Consider the following 18,892-nt stretch of genomic DNA (forward strand, 5'->3'; position numbering starts at 1 on the left):
GCCCCCGTCGAATGAGCTCGCTCCGCTCGGTTCCGCCTGCCCTGTTGGTTTCCGCCTCGAGTAGGTGTGGACCGGTCCAGCCGGCTCAAGTGCCGGCCTAACATCATCATCATTGAAAGTTTTAGTGGGTTAGGAGACAAGGGAAGGGGATTCATTTCTAAAATGCTCACTAAACTGTGCATTATGCTTGAAGAATCTATCAACTCTGATGAAAAAGGGGAGCAAAAGTCTAAAGAGTACTACAAGATATGACATAGAATACAAATGTGTAAAAAAGGAAAACATAAATATAATGATACATGGAGTCCTGAAATTGGGAATTCATTGGATACAATTGCTTTTATGCTAATATCTTGCTGTTATTTGTCAACATTATATGATAAAACGTTCCCAAAATTTAGTAGAAAGTGAAGAAGTTCTAAGATAGAGAGAGAATTGGACATCGAGTGGTACAACTTATTCCAAAACTAAGAAAATGAATCCAATATGAATTTTACTTGTGCTAGGGTATTCTCAAAATCAATACACTATGACGTGAAGTAGGAAATGATTTACTGCGATGTCATCCTAAGCAGCATGTGCAACTTAAACTGACTATAGTGATAAATATGCATGGATCCAAAGTGGCACACTACAACTTAATATAATTTTGGTGAAAAATGAGGGGTTGACGTGGGTTAAACTTAAGATTAAATTTATTTGAATTTTGGGACTTTAGATGGGAAAACAATTGAATTGATGTACATAATGATTATAAGAAGAATATATTTTACTTTTTTACAAGAAATAATATACAAAAGAGAAAATCTAAAAGCATTTGGGAAGATTATTACTCATTATATGTTGAAGTTGTTACTAATAAAAATGAGGTGGAGATAGTAATGAAAAAGTTGTTGATATGAAGATAGCTAATAACAAGATGATTACTATTAAGATAATTATCAATGAGGACAAGACAAATGTGATTAGTGCTTATGCTTCATCAATTTGATTAAAAAATAATTAAAAATAATTTTAAAAAGATATAGATGAAATATTATAGCATATTTGAGAAAGAAAGAATATTTATTAAAAATGATTTAAATGTGCATGCATGTTCTATTAAGTTGGGGCCGTTGGGCTATGAGAGGTAGATCTTCACGTTTGATTTGTTTGAACCTTAGTCTAGTTGAAAACTTCGGTGAAGCCAATCTTTGGGAATAAGGAAAGTTTATAGTTTGGCTCTTGGCCCTGTGGGTTCCCATCCTTCAATGGTCTTTAATTTCGCCGAGAAGTGATTTAACATTATTTCTATAGCTTTAAATTAAGTTAATTTTGAAATAGCTTTGTTATAAATAATGTAACCTTAACATTATTTCTATAGCTTTAAATTAAGTTAATTTTGAAATAGCTTTGTTATAAATAATGTAACCAACCATCTAATATAATGAACCATTTGTGTTACTATAGATTTTTGATTAAATAGAAGCTCAACATGCTAGTCAAATATTAAAAAAAAAAAAAACATGAGTACATTTTTATATATTGAAATTCATTGTCATCGTCTCCATTCAATATTTATTGACCTATTATTGCTCGAACTATTTACATTGGGTGATCACTTAGCCATTCTTCAAGTAAATTACTTTATCTTGTGTTTAGCTTCTTGTTATTATCAATTGTTGTAGACTTGTAGTCACCTGATCCTATGATATGGCATCCATAGAAAAAAATGATAGAAACACTCATTTATGATGATCATAGCCATCTGAAAATGTGCAAAATCCATTGAAAAATGTTTAAAATCAATTGGAAAAATAGCTTTCAGACGAATTTCCGACTAACAAATGTTCGTTGGTAAAACACGCGTCCGAAAACAAATACCGGCAAAAAAATCCATTGGAAATATTTCCGACAAATTATTTCTAGGAAAATTGCTGTTAGAAAAATTAAAAAATTACTTAAATTCTTCCGGAGTTGTTGCCTGTCGGCACGCTTGACCTCCCGCAACACACTCACTTGCCAACCCATAGCTCGCTTCTCGTCTGACCTAGCCAGCCCGCCCGCCTGCAGCTTGGGCTTTCCTGCAATCGACCAGCCCGTGGCGCCTCCAGTGAGCTTTGAATCCAACTCCCTCAGAGATCCATTGCTAAACCATCAGGCTACGGGGAAAAATCTGTTATAAATGTTACTCTTTTTCATTTATATTCGTCGGAAAGCTACCGAAAATCTATCAGAAATAAATCCGTAGGAAATCTCATAAAAAATCCAGTTGGAAATCCGCCAGAAAATCAGTTGGAATTTCTGATGGATTTATTTCCGCCGAAAATTAACGTTTTTCCTGTAGTAGAAAAGCCTTGAACTTTACATATTCAGGCATAAATTCTCTATTATTCTCAACTAGTTGGTGATTTAAAGATCATCAAAATTAATTTTACCATATAGGTTTCAAGTTTCAACCATAAATGTTTTACGGAACCTTGTAATAAATGTAAATGAAATCTTCAGCTAGGATAGGGAAAACTAAAATATGTCAATTTGATTTGCCTTCATCTTTGTGAAAAAGATAAACCTTTGTATGGTGGTTGTCCGCTTCATTGTTTCTCACATGATGATGAGAGTGCCAAAAGCATAACTTCTCTTATCTTCCATTTGTTGGGGCCCACATGAGAACATATGCACTTCTTGTGATCTATTTTCCTTTTGTTCATGCCTTTTGTCTGGCTTGAGAAGGATCCGTTGAACTGGCCCAAATACCATTCTTCTTATTTGTCATTTTAGGGATTTGAAGGGGCTAATTGGTGAAGGAATAGGTGCTCCTTGATGCATAGGAGTTTTAAGTTTAGGTTTGAATTGCAAAGAATGAAAACCATACGTCTGATGGAACCGGTGCTTAAATATTGGATGAGAAGAAATTGGTGATTGGAGGATACATGGGCATAGGCACTTGTGCAAGATAATGAAAAATGATGGGGCTCAATTGTTGATTGGATTCCAATGTCTCTATATAACCAAACAAAATTCTGGAAACCAAAAAAATTATCTTAGCAGAATTGAGAACACCATTCTGTATCTATATAGAAACAGGGATGGGAATGCGAATAAATTTTAAAAGGTATCTTGTGGTAACATCACTGGCGCTGTATATGAAATGGGAATGTTGCTATATTCTCATGCACAGTCTTAAAACAGGGAGCATTGCTGGCCTGAGTGGCTTAGTTCAAGTGGATGATGGCCAGGGAAGTAGCTCATAAATTTCTAACTTTTTTCACTTATCACACGTCCTTTAGTGTTATATGTATGATTTTAGCAAATGCATTGCAAGTCAGCTAAAGATGTTTTCCTATCCCTTTTATGCACGGAGAAATGTAAAGGTTTTCAAGTTGTGATATTTTTACTTGAAGGTCGTCGTGTGTAAGAGTATCCTTTATGTCACAATCTCTGCAAAATTATTTATCATGTAGACCTCCCATTACCTTATGTAAGACTGAAAATATTGGTTTGGTTCCCCGAACATAACTTTTTGTGTAATATATCCTTTCCCATCCAAAAATATTTTATCTTAGTTTAGTTTCTATTTATTCTTACTATTTAACTTTCCATCATGACCATAACATGTGTTCTACTAGCATACCCATTCAAATATTCACTTCTAATTGCATTTTTGCCATTGTTAAAAATGATATCTCTGGTTAGGTTCATTGGACGTTTCCATACTTAAAAGCTTTCATGAGGTAGTTTGTGTTCTAGCTGGGATTTACATCCTCTAATTCTGTACTGCATGATTATGCAATAAATTAAAGGTTGCATTTCTCATCGGGACAGTTATGGTTGTTTCCTAAATTGAAAAGAAAAGCTAACGTTTTAATATTAAACTGATAGGGATGCAATTCTGTCAACCCCAGCTGTTTCTGCTGTGATTCGAAAACATAAGGTAGCATATAGAATTTCTGGATCTCTCCATGCATTCTTGATACTGCTATGGAAATCGTTGATTTTTTTGGGTCTTAATTTAACGCCCTGACAGGCTAATGGCGGTTTCATAATGAGCGCAAGCCACAATCCTGGTGGGCCAGACTATGATTGGGGTATAAAGGTGATTTGCTCCATGCTACTAAACTTTTTTGTTTCTCTCTCTAAAAGAGGCTCTCAACTTTCAATCCAAAGGATTTCGATAACAGAAACTTTTCAGCTTTGCATCCATCTTCGAACATTTTACTTTTTGAATACATAAAAACTACTGCTCTTCAAATATCTATGTGGATTCCCATGCCGTTTGCTTCTTTCATATTTTCAACTCTTGCTAATACTTTCATTTTTATCAGTTTAATTACAGCAGCGGACAACCTGCGCCAGAGTCTATCACGGACAAAATTTTTGGGAACACACTTTCTGTGAGTTACTCGAGGTCTATGAATTTCAATATTATATTTCATTTTCTACTGAAGTAACTTTGTCTTAAGGAAAAAAAAAAGAAGAAGATTGAATAGTGTTGTTATTCTCAGTAGAGGATGAGTTCGAAGAAAATAGATAGGGATGAGACGAGAAAATTTAAAGAATGCATGTTGACAGCTAGGAATTATGTATAAACTGATCGGATTAGGGGATGGGGGGACTCTTTTTATTAATAATAGGCAAAGCAAATTGAAATGGATTAAATATGTTAAAACAAATAGAAGGCATACCTGTAGTATGATAAGAGCAACTTATTAATTTGGAAGTGCAGGGTAGGACAAATTTTTGGCCAAAGATAATGCAGTTCGATGCTGTAGCAAAATATTTAGCTATATTTGAATTAAAGACACACATAATATAAATAGAAACCATGGTGAAGAAGGATCCCGAATCGTTTGGATGTCGTAGATGCTTTGCTGTTCTCATAAACTGTTCCTTCAATATATTATCATCTCCACATCTAAACCTAGAAATTGATAAATGACTCAACTTATTGAATCCATTAAACTCTTAGGTAAATTGATGCTCATACGGTGAATGTGTTGGACCCGGTTTGCAGGCAGAGCTTGGACCCGTGCGGGTCTACAGGCGGAGAAAACCAAGGGGGGGTGGGGGTTGGGGTGGGGGGTGGGGGTTGGGGGGGGTGGGGTGGGGGGGGGGGGGGGTCGGTGATTGTGCTGGAAGCAGGGACTTTTCCATTCTTAAGTGGGGTAATTTGGGGGATGGGTAGGGGTTTTTTTTTGATATGGGTAGTAAGGAGCCTCTAGGGGTTAGTTTTTTGGGGGATTAGTGAAAAGTATAGGTTTCTTTTCTAGTTTTTCTTTCCTCATGTCTTCTCTTTGTGCTTTTCTAGGGTTTTCCTTTGTAGTATCTTGTCCTTCTCGAAGTGGACAAATTATCTTGTTTTCTTCTTGGCTTGCTAATGTCATAAGTTTTCCGAATGTGCTTACTCTACCTTTTTTTTATTGTGATATTCTCATTTGGTGTTGGTGGAAGAGAAGTTCATCTCTCCTTGGAGGGGAAATTAGGTTGCTTAAACCTGCATCAATTGTTGTAAACTCTAAGTGTTCGTAATCAAGTTGGTAATCAGTAGCTTTGATCCTTAGATCGTGCAATTTGCCGTCAAAGAAAGTGGAATTTTGGATGGTGATGAGATGGTGCCTAATTTGAAAGAGGGGTGAGGTGGTGATGATTAACTCTAGTTGTCGATGAGGAAATATTTTCATACCTAGATGGAAGATTTGGGGGAAGGAAAGACGAGTTATCCTGGAAATTGCTTAGAAGCATCATAGTTGTCCATCAAACCCTAAGGAAAAAGGGAAATTTCTCCGGGTGACGACCAAATACTCTCTAACCCCTAAATTTCCAATCTAAGGGATATGGTAAGTAATCAGAGTGAAGATGGCATGCAAGTGTGGCAATGGCCAAGGGGAAGTAGTGAGAAGGGTTTCTGGAGTATTTGTGTGGCTTGGGGATATGACTGGTGGTCAGGTGGCCGTGCATTATCATTGGCCTCGGTGGCCCCCCACTGGCACACGTGAAGGGTGGCCGAATCAATGGGGGGGTTTTCCTGTTTGAAAGGAAATGTGCCACGTGGGAGCAGGGAGGCAAGATTAGGGAAGACTATGTAGTCTATTGGGCTATGGATGAGCCAAGTAGCACCACACATTCGAGGTGGGTTGTCATAAAATCACTTTACCCGTGGAGAGGAGGGAAGAACCACAAGGGGTAGGGAGGTGGTTTACTTTCAGTGGAGTTGATCCATTGGAGAAGATATGGAGAGAATCTTTCTCACCGAGCTGACAGAACGTCGCATGAGGAAGTGGTTGAAGATTCATTATTTTTTTGAAGGGGAAGATGGCTGTACGATGGATTTATACAGGGTGGTAGCGCTATTTTTGCATGGTGAATGGTTGTCACATAAGAGGAAGAAGTTGCATGTCGATTCCGGTATGTTTGGAAGGGAATCGGCATTGCCTGGTTATCTAATGGCTTGATTAAGGGAGTTACAACTTACGTTTATTTGGTTATTGGGAGGTAGATTACAAAGACCCTTCTACTACTTGGTGCATCAGAGTTTCAGGGTGGGTTGTTCCTAGGGCGGGTACACATTTAATTTTAGCAGGGTTGGTGGTCGTCTAGTGCGGAGGGCACAGTTTGGCAGAATATTTATTTGTTGATGCAGCACTTTGAACTTATTCTGTCAGGCAGGAGATTTCGAGGGATTCAGATGGACTTTTTGGAGGGAATTTTTATTGATTAGGTTTTTGAAGCCCCACATCAAGAGCTAGCCATTCAGGTCGTTGCTCCACAGGGATTGGAGTGAAGATCAGGAGATCTGCGGATCAGCTTGTAGGAGGCAAACTGAAGGTGGATGTCCTTTGTACCTGAGGAGGTATCAGTGGGTGTCTACCCACTTACGATCACCACTCATGATGTGAGGCCCAAATTTGGTTCGTGATACCATCCTTTCCTTCTGTCTAGGTGAGATAAATTCAAGTGAGAAACGCTCTACTACTGCAGGTAACCTTAAGGAGGGTTTTCAGAATTTAAACTGATTCAAGTAGCTGAAATAAGAAAAGGGGCAAGGGCCTTTGTCTACTTGATTGTATGAGAAGTTTACACCCGGGCATATGTGTAAAGGAGAAGTTCACTTACATGTAATTAGTGGGGTTGGGATTCTGAGGAGGAGGGAAGATTATTACAGGGTTGGTCAACTGGAGGAGGAGGAGGAAGAGGAGGATTGCCAGCGCCTCATATTGGTCTATGGTGGTGAGGGTTTCTTGACTCAACTCAAATGGCTTAGGTCTGGACATCTTACACTCACTATTGTAATGTTTCTGGTAAGGGGAGATTGCAGGGTTATCATTTAGGTGATTGGTTCTTGTAGTTGATAGTTTTGGGCCATCCAAACTTTCATTGTTCTTGTGAGTATTAGTTGATGAGGGTGGGGGTTTGTTGTGCTACCAGTGACACATGGGAGAGGGTGCTGTAGTCCATTTTGGGACACGGGTGGGAAAGGAAGGGGAGCGCTGTAGCGGACAGTTGTAAGGAGTGAGCTTGTAACATTGCCTAAGGAACGGAAGACAGTTTGTCAACGACTTTCCTATCTATTTTTGGATTTTGGTGTTATAGTTCTTACTTGACGTGATATCTTTGGTGATGTCAGTGGCTCCATGTCCTTTGGGGGAGATGAAGGTGAATTTGGAAGAATTTTATTTTAACATGTGCAGTTATTGGGAAGTGGGGAGTGCAGGAGAGTAGATCACTATAAGGAGAAGCCTCTAGTTGTAAGCTATGATGACACTGAGTGAGCCTTGAAGTTTCCATCTTCACGAACTTTTGAGAGATGATTTGGGAGGGGCTATGTGATAGAGTGATCAGCAGGTTGGCATGGATGGTAGATAAGATGAGCCGAGAGTTTCATACTTGAGTGTGTCCCAGATCTCTACACTACACTCTACAGTGTGTTTCAGAATTGCCTGCAGGGCTACCTCCTACTTCATGATCCGAGGGAGCCAGAGTGACTATTGTGTTGGGAAGTGTACTGGGTGTTAGGGCACCCATCAGCGTGCACCCTTACAGATATATCTCTATGCTCAGGGTTTTAATTTGGAGGATGATTGAGAGGTGTAAGCAGAGATGATGGATGGCGTCTAGGTAAGATGTTCCTTAGCCGAGTTGGTGGGAGGCTCATTTTTCCTGTTTTCAGCTTGTACTTCGTTGTTAATTATGGTTAAGTAAAGACGCGGGTAGTTTGTGTGTGCGATTTTTTGTGTTGACTTTATTCTTGGCCCTTAACAAAGAGAACTGAGTTGGGTTTTGGACAAATTTTTCTCATTTCTCGTGTGTAGGAGTTTTAGGTCTTTTGGTGGATGAGCTTGGGGGTATTGCCACCAATACTTCTTCCGTGTGGATTCTCTGTAAATCTGGTTATCACCAGATTGGATGAGAGACTAAGACGTTCAGTTTTTTATAAGACGGCATTATTCCGAACACATGAGGGTCATTTAATGAGTGTTCTTTAAGTGCATTTTTGCCATTTTCGGGCTCACTAACTGCTGTCTCCTCTGTTTTTCTACTCTTCCACGTCTCTCTTGATGAATTAGGCTTCCATCTGCCCTACGTTTGTATGGAGGTTCTTGGTTTATGTTGGTTTTTTGATGATACATTTGGGTGTATTAGTCAAATCTCTGTTCAGGCACCTATTTCACTCATCTGGGTGGTACTGGTCACCGACTTATTGGAGCATCGCTTATGTATGCCAACACAGAAGAAGTTGGTTCTTTTTCGTCTCTATTAAGGTTAGGTGGAAAGTCTGGGACACAATCATTTCAGGGAGTGGGGTGGCTGGCTGATCCACTCAAGATCGATGCCTGATCGTGTGAATATTGTGCCTACACCAATAATCACTTAAATGGCTATCTGGTGGATTTTTTGGGAACTTTTACTTGGGTTACTACATGGGGAATTTAGTCTATTTGGGCTATATATTGTGTTTCCATATTTGTTTCAGTTTTCCTTCTTTGACTGATCAAGATCTTTATAAGAAGGATATACTTTCGCAAGGGTTGGGGAGAGAAGTTGTCATGTAGGAAGCATGAATGACTCTGAGGAAGTTCGGATTGACAGTTGCTTGCCATGTGTTGCAGTCTCATTCCATGATGTTTTTCAACGCCAGCAATTTGTGGTTTGAGAAACTTGGTGACGCTTCAGGAGTTGGGATTTGGAGCGTGCTCGAGATGCAGAATTCATAGGCCGATTTTTTTGCTTTCTTCAGCAGGATCTGTATCAATCTTAGTATGCGAGGTTGAGGTCTGTTTATGAGCGGCGAACTGATGGCCATTGTGTATTGGGCCATTCAAAAATGCGGGCCTGATCTATGTGGGGCACACGAATTCATAGTTGGTAACTGAAATCAGAGAGCCTCAAGTACTTCTAGGCAGGAGGTTGGTGGGTCGGAGGATTACTTATGCAGGGTGGGCATAGCAAGATTGCTCCTTTGGGATCACTTTACGATTTTTTTATTTTAATCTCCTGATCGACGTTTGAGATTCAGCTTTATAAGCCCCAGTTTTGTCTTGGTGGATTTTGGGTTTTTTTCGAGCTCTATACTACTAAGGTTTTGCGGCAGATGCTACCTTGAGCTCCCACGTGTAGAGTGTCTTCACAGCTGATGGCACATGCCTTTGTGCCAGTGCTGTATTTGGTTGAATTGGTTGTTTTTGGTGAAAGTGGTGAAGATAAATCAAACTTTATTGCCGAGAGTTAAAGAGAATCCGCGGGGCGGCTATCCAGAAGGGAGAAGGAGGGTTAAAGGGTATCACCTAAGAGAAACTCTCGTTTAATTATAACCAGATTAGGTAGGAGTTTAGGTACTACACCGTGACTCAGCATTTGTCCCCTTCCTTCTACGGGGAGAACCCCGATAGCATGTAATTGTGGACATTCGGGGGTGGAGAAAACATATTTCGGTTGGTCGGGTGAATTAGCCTGAATTTTTTGGAACAGGGTTAAGAGGAGATGTTCGAAGACATGGTAAGCAATGTGAATGATTTGTCAACGGAACAAGTATCAGCTGTGCCCCTAGTGGTTTGCTGCAGCCCTTGGTGCTTCCAAACAAGATTTGGGTAGGAAAGTCACATGGATTTCATTGAGGGTTACCCAAGTAGGAAGGATATTTACGTACATCAATGGTGGTAGTTGACCGTCTTGAGCAAGTATAGGGCCATTTCATTCCACTACGGCATCCTTTTTTAGCTCCTATGTGGCATCTACTTTTCATCAGAGTTAGGTGGTTCGGAATTTGCATGGGGTTCCCCACTTCTTCATTGTCTCGGATAAAGGGACAAATCTTCTTGATTCATTTTTGGAAAGAGATCTTCAAGATGCAGGCACATTCTTGAACGGATACACATACCACCCACAACAGACGGACAGTCCGAGGTGGTGAAACCGGGTGTGGAGACTTACTTGAGATGCTTCGTTGGATAGAAAAGGCCTACAAAGCAGTGGGTCCCAAAATGGCTTCCATGAGAATATTGGTACAACACTTGTTTCCCATACTGGCATCTCAATTCCACACCTTTTAGATTCTTTATGGAAGAGATCCACCACGTTGTGAATTATCAGAAGGGGACTGGACCCCGTATATCTAGTGGATCAATACTTGGACTGAGAAGGATAGGGTGTTTGGTTGGGGAAGTTGGGGAACACAATATTGATGTTGGCCCAACAGATCATGAAGACTAACGGCGGATGCCTCACAGCAAGGACTGTGACATTTGAGGTTTTTGGAGATATTGGGTTGATACTTAAAGTTAAGCGCCTTACAGAACATGAAGACTTAAGCTAGCAGAAAGGGAGTGAAAGCTCTCTCCACGATACTTGGGCCTTTCGAGATGAAAGGAAAGTGGTATGTGTGGCCTACCGTCTCACTCAAGTTACCTCCTCATTCTCCATCCACCCTGGTATTCCACGCATCATTATTGAAGAAGAAGCATAGGGGAATTTTTCATACTGTGGCTTTATCCTACTATAACCCAGGCCTCCACAGAATTAGATATGTCGATTCTTACCTAGATTTAACTAAATGTTGAAGGAAGTGAGGAAGAAATGATCAAGGCGAAAGGCAGATTCTCATCGAGTGGAAGGACTTACCGACACATGAGGCTACTTGGGGGACATGTAACGAAACATAGCAGCGACAGTTTCCAGACTTCAACCTGAGGAACAAGTTGATCTTCTAGAAGGGCGGTAATTGTTTTTTTGGACCCGGTTTGCAGTGCAGAGCCTAGACCGTGCGGGTCTCAGCAGGCGGAGAAAAACCAGGGTGGGGTTGGGGGGCGTGGATTTGGCTGGAAGAGGGACCTTTCACTTATTAGGTGGAGTTGGGTTTATTTTGGGGATGGTGAGGGGCTTTTTTGAATGTGGTATGAATGGAGCCCCTCTAGGTTTTAATTTTTGGGTATCTATGAAAAGTATATTCTCTTTCTAGTTTTCTTCCTCTAGTATTGCCTCTTTGTTGCTTTTCTTAGGGTTTTCTTTTGGAGATATCTGTCCTTCTCGAAGTTGACAAACTTATCTTGTTTTCTTCTTGGCCTTGCATAATGCCAAAAGTTCTTCATTTTGTTCTTTACTCTACCGGCTTTTTTTTTTGTGATTATTTGTCAATTTGGTGTTGTTGGAGAAGTTCAGCTCTCTTGGAGGGGAAATTAGGGCAAAAACGCCTATTTGTGAAACCTAAGGCGTATCAGAATGATCAGGATAATCCCTATAGTTTCTCTGATCTCCTGCTTACATCAAATTTTATAATTCTGATAGGACTTGAACACCAAAAATCAGCGAACAAGCAGTAATTTTTAGCAACCCAATAGATTTTTATTGATAAGAAAAGAAATACGAACAAACAAGATACAATAATATCCTCTTTCGAGAGGAGGGCCTTTTCTCCCAAATTCTAGATGCTATTAGAATTCCTCAAAAAATATTGGACAACAAACACTCACAAAATTATGCATGCAGAACATCCCCTAACCCTAGGGTAACTCAACCACTTAAAGCAAACAATAAACAACAAATACCCAAACACCCTCCCCCAATTCCCTCCCAAATCTGCCATATTTTCTTAATTATTTCCCTCCCAAATCAACTCTCAAATCAGCCCCCAAATATGCCATCTTCAATTAGGAAATATTTCCTAATTAATTCCCTCCAAATCAGCCCCTAAATCTGCTATCTTTAATTAGGACATATTTCCCAATTAATCAGCCACCAAATCTTCCCTCTTCAATTAAGAAACATTTTCTAATTAATTTCCCCCAAAATCATCTCCCAAATATGCCATCTTCAATTAGGAAACATCTCCTAATTAATCCCCTTTGATTATATGACCCTTCCTAAACAACTTCCTCTTATTTAGGAAACCTCATAATTCCCTCCCAACCAAATTGACTGGTCTATCAATACTCCTCTCCCAAAGTGCCACCTTGTTCTCAATGTAGAACGAAAGAAGCTGCTGTTGAAGCATTGGACTAATAGCACTAGACTGAAAAATTGGTGCCTCCTGCATCTCTCTGATCAATCTCTTGATCTTATCCTTCTGTAGTTGGAGAAAATGATACAAACGAACACTGATATGTGAGACTCCCTCATTCAAAATGATAGCGTGCTCGTGTTGATGCCACGTCGATATTTCACTAGGCGCGCCACGTCGGCAACTGGGGGTCCGAACTGGAAAAAAAATTAGGTTAATTTTTAAAAAGGCGACGCCTTAAATATATGAGGCGAGGCGCGCCAGTAAACTTGAGGCGTAAGCCTCATAAACTAAACTTATTGCGTAGGCTTTGAGGCTTAAATGGACGAAATTGCGCTGAGGCGCGCCTTTTATTGCGCAACTTTAAACGTTGCTTTATACCTATATTGGGTTGGCTCAAAATTTCTGGTGCAATGGTACTTTTGATTCATCAAGTGATACTTTCTCATCATAAAAGTTAGATTTCTTTGGTTTCTCTCTCTGAAAAAATATTTCGCTATTTTTGGATTTCTAAACCTAAAGTTCTCTGTTGAACTGCTCTCACCTATAATATTCGAATGTACATGGATCATTGCTTTGGAAATTGCACCCTTATGGTCCTGGTCATATGCACCCATTTTTATAGGAGTTTTTTAGTCAGTAATTTCAAATTCAAATCGTGATCTAATTTTCACTTGAAAATATCCGAAGGAAAAAATGATCCTAATAGATTTTCAAATAAGATTTTATGTCAAATTAAAATCTTTTATTTCTTGGCTTATCCTAATAAGTTATTGGGTAAACATTTTTGTCATATGACGTTTTGAAAAATTTATGTTATATTTCAGTGCATTCATCTTCAATGCCATTTTCATATTCACAAGCATGATCAGTCAGTTTCTTGCTGGAATGATAGAGAGTTCCTGGTCTTTATAGATCAGCTGCTACAGAATTTTCACATTTCCATTTTATCCGGAGGATATTATCCTCGTGTAGATATTTAACCATTCTTTGCTAAACGTTGTGGTTCTGATCCATTAATTGTTTTCCTAATATGCAATTGAGCTTCTTGCAATTTTTTTACTTGAATTTGTTCTGCAGATTTCGGAAATAAAAGTAGCGGATATACCAGATGTTGATTTCTCTTACCTGGGAGTTACAAGCTATGGTAACTTCATCGTTGAGGTGATAGATCCGGTGGCAGACTATCTGGACCTGTTAGAGGTGATAGAACATCGGGGAAATCTTTTTGATCTTTGAAATGTTTTTATATTACCTATATTAAATTCCAAAATAGTGCCCTAACTACTGGCATATGGCCATTTAGTCATGGAGTATCGTATATCATCAATTTAGTCTTTTAACTTTATCAAATTGTTCCTAAATGATTCCTCTTGTAGAAATTGTGATTTAAAATTGATCTCAATTTAATCCATAAGGGATCATCTTGGATTAATTTCATATAATTGAGAGATTAAATTAGTCATATATAAGTAGTCAGGGGCCATAACGTTATATCGTATCTTAGAAAGTTTCTTCCTTTACTTTTGCAGAATGTTTTTGATTTTCAGCTTATGAAAGATCTTCTTTCTAGGCCAGATTTCAGGTATGCTATTCTCATATGGGAATTCTATATATTCACTAGAAAGCCATGTTTCAACAATCAACAATTTGTATTGGACATAATTGCCATAACCTTAGAAAATTTCAATTTACGGCCGTTTGTTAGTTATAACTTTTTTTTTTCCTCATGTAAAATACTAGATCTATCTATACCCGCGGTGATTTTGTTTTAGTTCATATAGCTTTGTTTTACCGAGATTGCTTCTTCTCATTTTGAGTGTAATGAGATACCTGTGTATTCCTTGAAAACTTTTTGATTTGTTCATTGGAAACTATTTTGTTTTCTGGAAAAGCTTTTTGTGATGATAGCTATAAACTCTTGAAGGGGAGAAATAAGCGATTGTTGGTCTAACTAATGTACCTAATCTTGTAGATTTGTATTCGATGCTATGCATGCAGTGACTGGTGCATATGCCAAACCTATATTTGTGGATCGGCTTGGCGCAAATTTGGTTTGATGCTTGATTGCTTATGCTTCTACTCCATTTTGATAAGCAGTTTTTTCATGGTGTTATTGCCTCTAAAATAATTTTTTGACTTCAGGATTGCATATCAAATGGAGTACCTTTGGAAGATTTTGGCCATGGCCATCCAGACCCTAACCTTACGTAAGGAACTTGAAGAATATAATCTCTTTAAGTTTCATTTTTAATATAGCGTCATTTTCCTCATTTATAATGCAACAGGTATGCAAAGGAACTAGTTAGCATAATGTATGGTGAGAATGCACCTGATTTAGGAGCTGCAAGTGATGGTATGTACGGGGCTTCTGAAAATAGAATATTTGGATATTCTTTTAATTTGCATGTTTATGTCTGAAAACCTCTCTCTTTGATAAGTGTTGTTTGCAATCGGACTTGATAATATGCTAGATAAGCCGACCTTACAACAGGAAGGCATATTTCTTGAAAAGATAGAAATCAGATGCCCTTGTTCTTTGAATTAATGGTTTTGATATTATCAGAATTTGGGATTGGTGCTTGGAAATAGAATGCACAATGGAATTCTAGCTTTACAGGAGAATCCTTTAGCGAGCTATTGGGAGAATTCTTTACTTGAGGAATCTTTTAGATGTTACGCAAGTTTTTTTAGCCAAAAATATCCTTGGTATGGTATAGAAGTTATCTTAGAGTCTTCTTAAAATATTGGAAGAAACCAACATTTTTTTTTGTATGCTTGGATATTGACCTTCTAATGTTTGGATGCTTCTTGCATGGTTGGAACTTTGGGAAACCTTAAGGGCTGGCTATCCATCATTGCGTAATACAATTCTGTCTGTCCTTTAGTCTACACTACTTGTTTAGCTGGTCAAACATCTTTTACTTTGTCTGAGTTGGACCAATTTAGGGTTTGGATTCACCCAGATTTTAGCCCAAATGAGAGGCTTTGCTGACAGTAACAGGATCAGTAACGAATTTTTTTTTTTTTTTTAATTTTGTTATTGAATATTGTTGAACAATATTGAAAAGCAATTATGTGTGAAAGTTTCCTGCTGACGCTTTAACCTTGTGAAGGAGTATTAATGTTTGCATCCGAATAATTTATCTGTCCCAGCCATTAGCCCTGTCTCATTAAAGTTGATTTTTCACTGAATTTTAAAAGTGAAGCATTTGTTTTTAATTTTAGCTTGTATTTTGCTTGAATTAAGTTGTTGTATCATTTTCGTTGTGCTTATTGCATTTGTCATGTTATTGCTGGATGAGCATTGGTATATCTGGCATGCCAATCCCTGCATGCTACCTTACTACTTTCTGTTGGCTTTGTTAAACTAAGCCTCTCAGAAGTATTTGTTCTTGTCAGGTGATGGTGACCGTAACATGATTCTTGGGAGAAATTTTTTTGTCACTCCATCAGACTCTGTGGCTATTATTGCAGCTAATGCGAAAGCAGCAATTCCTTACTTTCAGAATGGTCCAAAGGTTTTAAAATATAAATAATCTCTTTAAGTATGAAAATTTGTGCCTTTGTTTTCATACTGTTAACTTATTAAATTGTTAATTTTAAATGTTTTTCACAGGGACTTGCCAGGTCTATGCCTACCAGCGGAGCTCTTGACCGTGTTGCTGCAAAACTGAAGCTTCCCTTCTATGAGGTTTTACTATATTATTTATTGCTGGATGAATAGAAATGCACGAATGATGAGACACATGTATTAAATTATTTATTCTAATTAGCATTGCTTAAACATTTTTCTGAACAGGTTCCTACGGGTTGGAAATTCTTTGGGAACCTGATGGATACTGAGAAGTTGTCTATTTGTGGGGAAGAAAGCTTTGGTACAGGATCAGATCACATCAGGGAGAAGGATGGGATATGGTAAGATCTAAGAATTGCATCATATGTGAAAATTCTAAACAATGTTCCATTTTTTCCTTAAAATTTTATTTGGTTATTTGGCCTTGCGTCTGAATTCGTTGATTAAGAGGGAGTACAGAATCAAAAACTGATTTCTTTCAAGAAATTTATAATGCTTCAACCGCAAATGAATAAACTGCCTGCTATATTGAAGTGGATGAAAAGTTTTCGTTTAGTTTCTTCAAAAAGAGAGGGAGTATCAACAAGAAAGTTGAAAAACCATCATTTTTGACAGAAAGGACATCAGTATCTCGAGACTAAGCAGTCTTAGCATCCGCTGCAAATATCTTGTGTTATTTGCTTGCCCTTGTCATACTTTTCCGTGATACTGCAGTTACAATTCAGCTTTCAAGTACTGCTAGAACAAGCTTTTTGATTATTATAGCTGTCTATCTTAGGGTGAGTTTTGTTAGAATAATATGCTGCTTCATAACGATAATTGTGAAACTTTTGTACAATTTCTCCCAGCTGGGATCTATACTCACATCTTTAGGTGCCACCTCATTGATTTGTGTGTCCCCTATTGCCTGCTCATTAATTAATGGACTTGTAATTTTTCTACGATTATTATTCTTTGATTTTGTATCTTTCTTATTAGAAGCTCTTCTATGATTGCATAAAATGCTACACAAATATTGTAATAAAACAATCAATCAATTCTATCTGATTATTATCATGGTATCAGAGCTTTAGGCTTTTTTCTCTTTTGTATTTTCATTATTGCCACATTGATCATTGCACTACCATAGTCATATGCGGACTTTTTTGTTGCACTACCTTCTTTTTCTCTATTTTTATATAATCGCATTCATCGTATTAGCATAAATTGTTCTCAGTTATGGAGCCTTAATTGCTTTATTATCATCTTTCTTTTCATTTTTGTTGTCTTGTGAATAAAACCTCAATGAAAAACTTGCTAATATTCTCACTAAAGTTTTATCAGGAGCATTGTTTAAGAAATTATTAGAAAACTTGGAATGCATGTCATCTATTCACTCGGCTAAGGAGGGAGTGTGAAATACCCGCATGACTTTTTGTTAGTGGAAACCCCCTTGGCCCCTTCCCCACCCCCAACACACATACTAAGACTTCCACCCTTTTTGGAAAGAACTGAATTATTAACATCCTCTATGCTAATTATATTTCTTTCAAATAGCATGAAAATACTTATTAGAGGGAGATAAATATGAAATATCTAAATTATTAAAAAGGTTGATCCTCATTATCAATAATCTCATCAATATTTTTTAAATTCTCGATGACATAATTAAGATAATTAAAACATGATTTTATGGGTGTAGCTTCATGCATGCAAACAAATACAATCTTTACTTTTGATAAAATTTGTTGGAGAGGTTTTTTTTCGTATATAATAACTAGCTTGAGCCACAATCGCTCTGTGGTTGTTTCCTTGAACATCTTTATGAAAATCTTATAGTCCAAACACAATTGCATTACTAAGAAGATTTTTTTGTCCATTTCTATTTTATCTTCTTTTTTAATCTGTGCATTTCTTAATGTCTCATCAGTGCTTTTGCAAGCCACTTTTGAATATAAACACAACGCCTTTTGTTTTTTCAAAGCCTAAACTCTTTGAACTATTGTACTTCTTGATTTCATATCTCATGACCACATATTTCTCATTAATATTTTATACCAATGGTTAGGGAATGTGAAACCAAATGAAATCAAAGTTTAATTTAATACACAGATCATCACATCCATTTTTAACTCGGAAAAACCACTTGATATTCAATAGCAATATATTGTTCAACTATTCAATATAGTTTTAAGTCCAATTCTTTCATCAGCCTTAACAAACTTTGTGGAGAAGTGCCTTTATTGAAAGGATAGGTTTTGATCACTTTATCTGAAGTTTAGTTGCATAATTGGATATCAAATGTATTTAAACATTCAGATAGCTTTTATGAGTTTATTTGTTGAATTTATTTTGCTACAATTCCTGGATATAGGGCTGTTTTGGCTTGGCTTTCTATCATTGCATACCGAAATAAGGGTAAGAAGGTTGGCGAGAAGTTGGTATCAGTAGCAGATGTTGCTAGGGAGCATTGGGCAACCTATGGCAGGAACTTCTTTTCCAGATATGATTATGAGGTACTTATTTAGTCAGTCTTACAGATGATAAATGCTCTTATTTTTAGCAGTTCCCTGTTCTAAACGTTTGACATGTAGAAATCTCATTTTGAACTGCTCTTGCTCTATTTTACCGCTTTACTGAAGTATAAATTTGTTATTGCCAGGTCCCAAGTCCTGGATGAGAAAAGTGGAGGGTTGCGTTAGGTAGTCGACAGCCAGCGTAAAACTTGTCGAACAATAATGACATGAATCCTTTAAGAAATTGTGTTAATGCTAGGGCGTCCCCTGGAAGCGATGCGTTGTATGGCCTGAATACAGTGACAAGTGTGCAAGGGCCGCTGCACCGGCGCCCGGGTGCAGTGTTAAATA

The 18,892-nt window shown here is 38.0% G+C and overlaps 1 protein-coding gene across 1 annotated transcript in view; it reads left to right on the forward strand.

Annotated features, from left to right (window-relative positions):
- Positions 1-3,861: 3,861 nt before the first annotated feature.
- LOC110110112 (phosphoglucomutase, chloroplastic) overlaps positions 3,862-18,892 on the forward strand; it is a gene marked incomplete at its 5' end in the record, with an annotated part of 25,978 nt that continues 10,947 nt past the window's right edge. The window contains 12 exon segments of the mRNA XM_028692266.1: positions 3,862-3,913; positions 4,007-4,075; positions 4,305-4,373; positions 13,550-13,672; positions 14,002-14,054; positions 14,445-14,523; positions 14,615-14,679; positions 14,758-14,825; positions 15,872-15,990; positions 16,089-16,163; positions 16,272-16,387; positions 18,400-18,541. Of these exon segments, the coding sequence (XP_028548099.1) occupies positions 3,862-3,913; positions 4,007-4,075; positions 4,305-4,373; positions 13,550-13,672; positions 14,002-14,054; positions 14,445-14,523; positions 14,615-14,679; positions 14,758-14,825; positions 15,872-15,990; positions 16,089-16,163; positions 16,272-16,387; positions 18,400-18,541 (1,030 nt within the window).

This window comes from Dendrobium catenatum, unplaced genomic scaffold, assembly GCF_001605985.2.
Source record: "Dendrobium catenatum unplaced genomic scaffold, ASM160598v2 original_scaffold_155404, whole genome shotgun sequence".
Lineage (NCBI taxonomy): Eukaryota > Viridiplantae > Streptophyta > Magnoliopsida > Asparagales > Orchidaceae > Dendrobium > Dendrobium catenatum.